The following is a 3091-nucleotide window of genomic DNA, read 5'->3' as shown; positions in this document are numbered from 1 at the left end:
GATCAGCTTTCCTACTTCACATCCTGAGAGAAACCATCCTGGATTCTTGAACACAGCTTAGTGATCTCCTGCAGGATGCTATCTTATTTTATTTCACACCACAGCGATTTGGAGAATAGAGAACAACTCAGTTGGACACCAAAAGAACACCGCTTGTGTTAGGAGTACCCATGACAATAGAAGTGTACGCCAAAACTCAAAAAAAGAGCTGAAGGGCATAAAAGTTCACATATGACTAACCTGCGCAAGCAGTGCGACATTAAGACCAAAGCTTCTGTCTGAAGCTCCAGCAACAAGTTTATACAAGAAAGTAATTTCTCCAAGATCCTCTGTTTCTGTGCCATTACCCATCATTTCATCACTGATTTGCAACAGCTTCCTTGTCGACAGATATGAAACATGGTATGCCCCAACAGAACCTTCAAATTCACTCTGGATATCAAGAATCTTTGGATAGTGAGTTACAAAAATGACAATACATTTCTTGTTTTTCAGGAGATAGTGTAATGTAGCATAGGCTATAGCAACACCATCGTGTGTGCTTGTTCCACGGCCAAGCTCATCAATGATAACTAGGGATCGAGATGAGCAGTTCTGTAATATGCTGGAAGCTTCATTCATCTCTTCATAAAAGGTACTTGTTCCTTGTTGAATACTGTCAGATGCACCCATCCGAGTATAAATTCCATCAACAACATGAAGTGTTGCTGATGAAGCTGGTACAAAGGAACCAACCTAATGAAACCAAAGCAACAAGTTATAGGAATCTCCTCAGAGAAAAATTGCAACTAGAGTAATCTATAACAACTATCCACCTTCTTTTTTTGCGAGGGAACAACTACCAGTCTTTAGCTGCTTTTAAAAGGAAAAAGATAACCCTTTACCAATGCTTTTGTCAGCGGAAAACCAACTACTCGGTAAAAGTTTTTACTGGCATAGTTATATTATACATTCACAACGTGTTTCCATGAGTAGACTTAAAGCATCGGATAAAACCTATACCTGGGCCATAATAGTAATTAGTGCAACTTGACGAATATAGCAACTTTTTCCTCCCATGTTTGGTCCTGTAACAATCTGGCAGTACTGCCCATCTGCATGAAGGTTTGTATCATTTGGAACGAAATTGTCTCCAAGTAGAGACTCCAGAACCTAAAATGCAACAGCACACCATCACCACCATCGTCAAATAAATAGAAGGTGTTGATGTGCAAAACTGAAGAAAAGGTACTAATGTGATCAAACTCAGGAGGCTTGATCCTAAAAGCCATCAGTAGAATGGAAAGTTTTTTTTCTAGAATAAGCACAAGCATGCGTATCATATATTCATAGAAGAGCCAAGACGGCTGATACAAAGTGGTCTACAACTAACCGGATGGCGGCCATCTTTGATGTGGATCTGACTTGCTTCATTTTCAGGAACAAAATTAGGTTGTACATAATTCTGCAAAAATGGAAAATCAGATCGTGATCGATGTCATGTAGGAAAAACAAACCACGTAAAAAGGTGAACACTGGTTAACGATAGTCTATTACATTTTGTTTTGCAAGAGTGGCAAGAGAGTATAAGCAGTCAAGAGCTGCAAGAGATTCCACAGATGCTTGAAACTGCGCATAATATTTGCCAAAATCCATAAGGAATTTGTGCCATGTTTTCCTGCAGATAACTGCTAGTTCTTCTTTAGCCAGTAATAAGTTGTCCAAGTTCTTCAATACTTCAGGAGTGTGGTATCTAATAGTTTTTTTGGTGCTATTTACTTTCATCCAATTTGAAGGCACCCTTCTATCTACTGGTAGCTGCAGACACACACAATAGGTAACATTAATGACCCAAAAAAAATACAAGAGATATTCTTACTACTTGAAACTAAAAATATATGAAGGTTCCAATTAAGCAATTTAACTTCGATCAGGTAAGCTGTTCCAGATACGGTTTTGTACTCCAAGCTGCGCATGCCAAGCTGCTTCCGATATTCAACAATTAATAAATCCAGTTTTTGTTTGGCCATTTCAACAGTCACATGACCCTCTGCAACCTGTAGAAAGATATACAAGTATGATGCATCCGAAAACGTAAGGAACAAACAAACTCTATTTGTGATAAGGGAAAGATTTACCTCGGGGAACTGGTCAACAGATGAAATTAATAGGTTTATCATATCTCCTTGATCAGCAGCATCTTTGTCAAGACACGACAGAAGTTTCACAGCATTAGCAAGTACAGCAGACGATGAAGCTGTACTTATGAGCCTTCTCAACAAAGAAGAGTGGACAGTTCTATGCTGAGAAGACACGTTGTCAGTATCCTCGAGAACAAGCTTCCGCAGTTGCTTTCCCGCCGTCAAGATAGCCTGGATGACCCCAATAAACTGCAACACAAACTATGGACAGTTAGGTATCAATATCGCACTAAGCAAGATTCGCATAAACACCACCAAAAAATTTAAGTTAAGAATCAACAGGAGAATAGAAACATTTCTCCAAGCAAAAAATTGTATGTACACAGCAAGCAAACTGAATTCACGGACTTCTCTATTTCATAGTGGAACACAGTTTCAACAGATATATAGAAGAAAACAAGCAAAAAAGAAAGAAGTACAGGGAAAAACTACTAGCAGGTATGATGTGCAGGTTCTATAATGGACAATCATAACCACAGAAAGGAATATATTTTAACCTCTTTAGCTGTGGCTTTGCAGTGAAAAATTCTTGTAATTCCTCTTTGAGAATCAAGTGATCTTCCCAGCATTGTTAAAACAGATGAAAGAATGGTGCTGAGATCACTTCGCGCAGAAGCTGCGCAGCACCCATCCCCTTCATCCTGTCGAATGCTAACTGAATCTTGCCGTGATCCCATCGATTCAGAGATCTCAGAGATTGCATCGTGACGAGCACATATTAGATTTCTATCACATAAGGGGTGAGTCAACTGCAAGAACAGCACAAGATCAAGAAAGACATTTAACAAAACAGTTGACATAAAAACAAATTGTTCAATGTGAAATGATAGATTATGCTGAAAGTCATTTCATGGCCAGGTCCAGATATAGCAGCTTACCCAGTGTCTAAACAGCCTAGATCCAAAAGCTGT

At 39.0% G+C, this 3091-nt stretch overlaps 1 protein-coding gene across 1 annotated transcript in view; it reads right to left on the bottom strand.

Annotated features, from left to right (window-relative positions):
• LOC542976 (DNA mismatch repair protein MSH3) overlaps nucleotides 1-3091 on the bottom strand; it is a 7115-nt gene that overhangs the window by 759 nt on the left and 3265 nt on the right. Inside the window, exons 5-12 of the mRNA XM_044462510.1 lie at nucleotides 3059-3091; nucleotides 2678-2929; nucleotides 2118-2369; nucleotides 1905-2036; nucleotides 1537-1797; nucleotides 1373-1444; nucleotides 1003-1152; nucleotides 241-735 (exon numbers count right to left, since the gene is read on the bottom strand). The exon at nucleotides 3059-3091 is cut by the window's right edge and continues 75 nt beyond it. Coding sequence (XP_044318445.1) covers nucleotides 241-735; nucleotides 1003-1152; nucleotides 1373-1444; nucleotides 1537-1797; nucleotides 1905-2036; nucleotides 2118-2369; nucleotides 2678-2929; nucleotides 3059-3091 — 1647 coding nt within the window. The remainder of the gene's footprint in view (nucleotides 1-240; nucleotides 736-1002; nucleotides 1153-1372; nucleotides 1445-1536; nucleotides 1798-1904; nucleotides 2037-2117; nucleotides 2370-2677; nucleotides 2930-3058) is intronic.

This window comes from Triticum aestivum, chromosome 2B (assembly GCF_018294505.1).
Source record: "Triticum aestivum cultivar Chinese Spring chromosome 2B, IWGSC CS RefSeq v2.1, whole genome shotgun sequence".
NCBI lineage: Eukaryota > Viridiplantae > Streptophyta > Magnoliopsida > Poales > Poaceae > Triticum > Triticum aestivum.
This window is presented reverse-complemented; position numbering and strand designations above follow the sequence as displayed.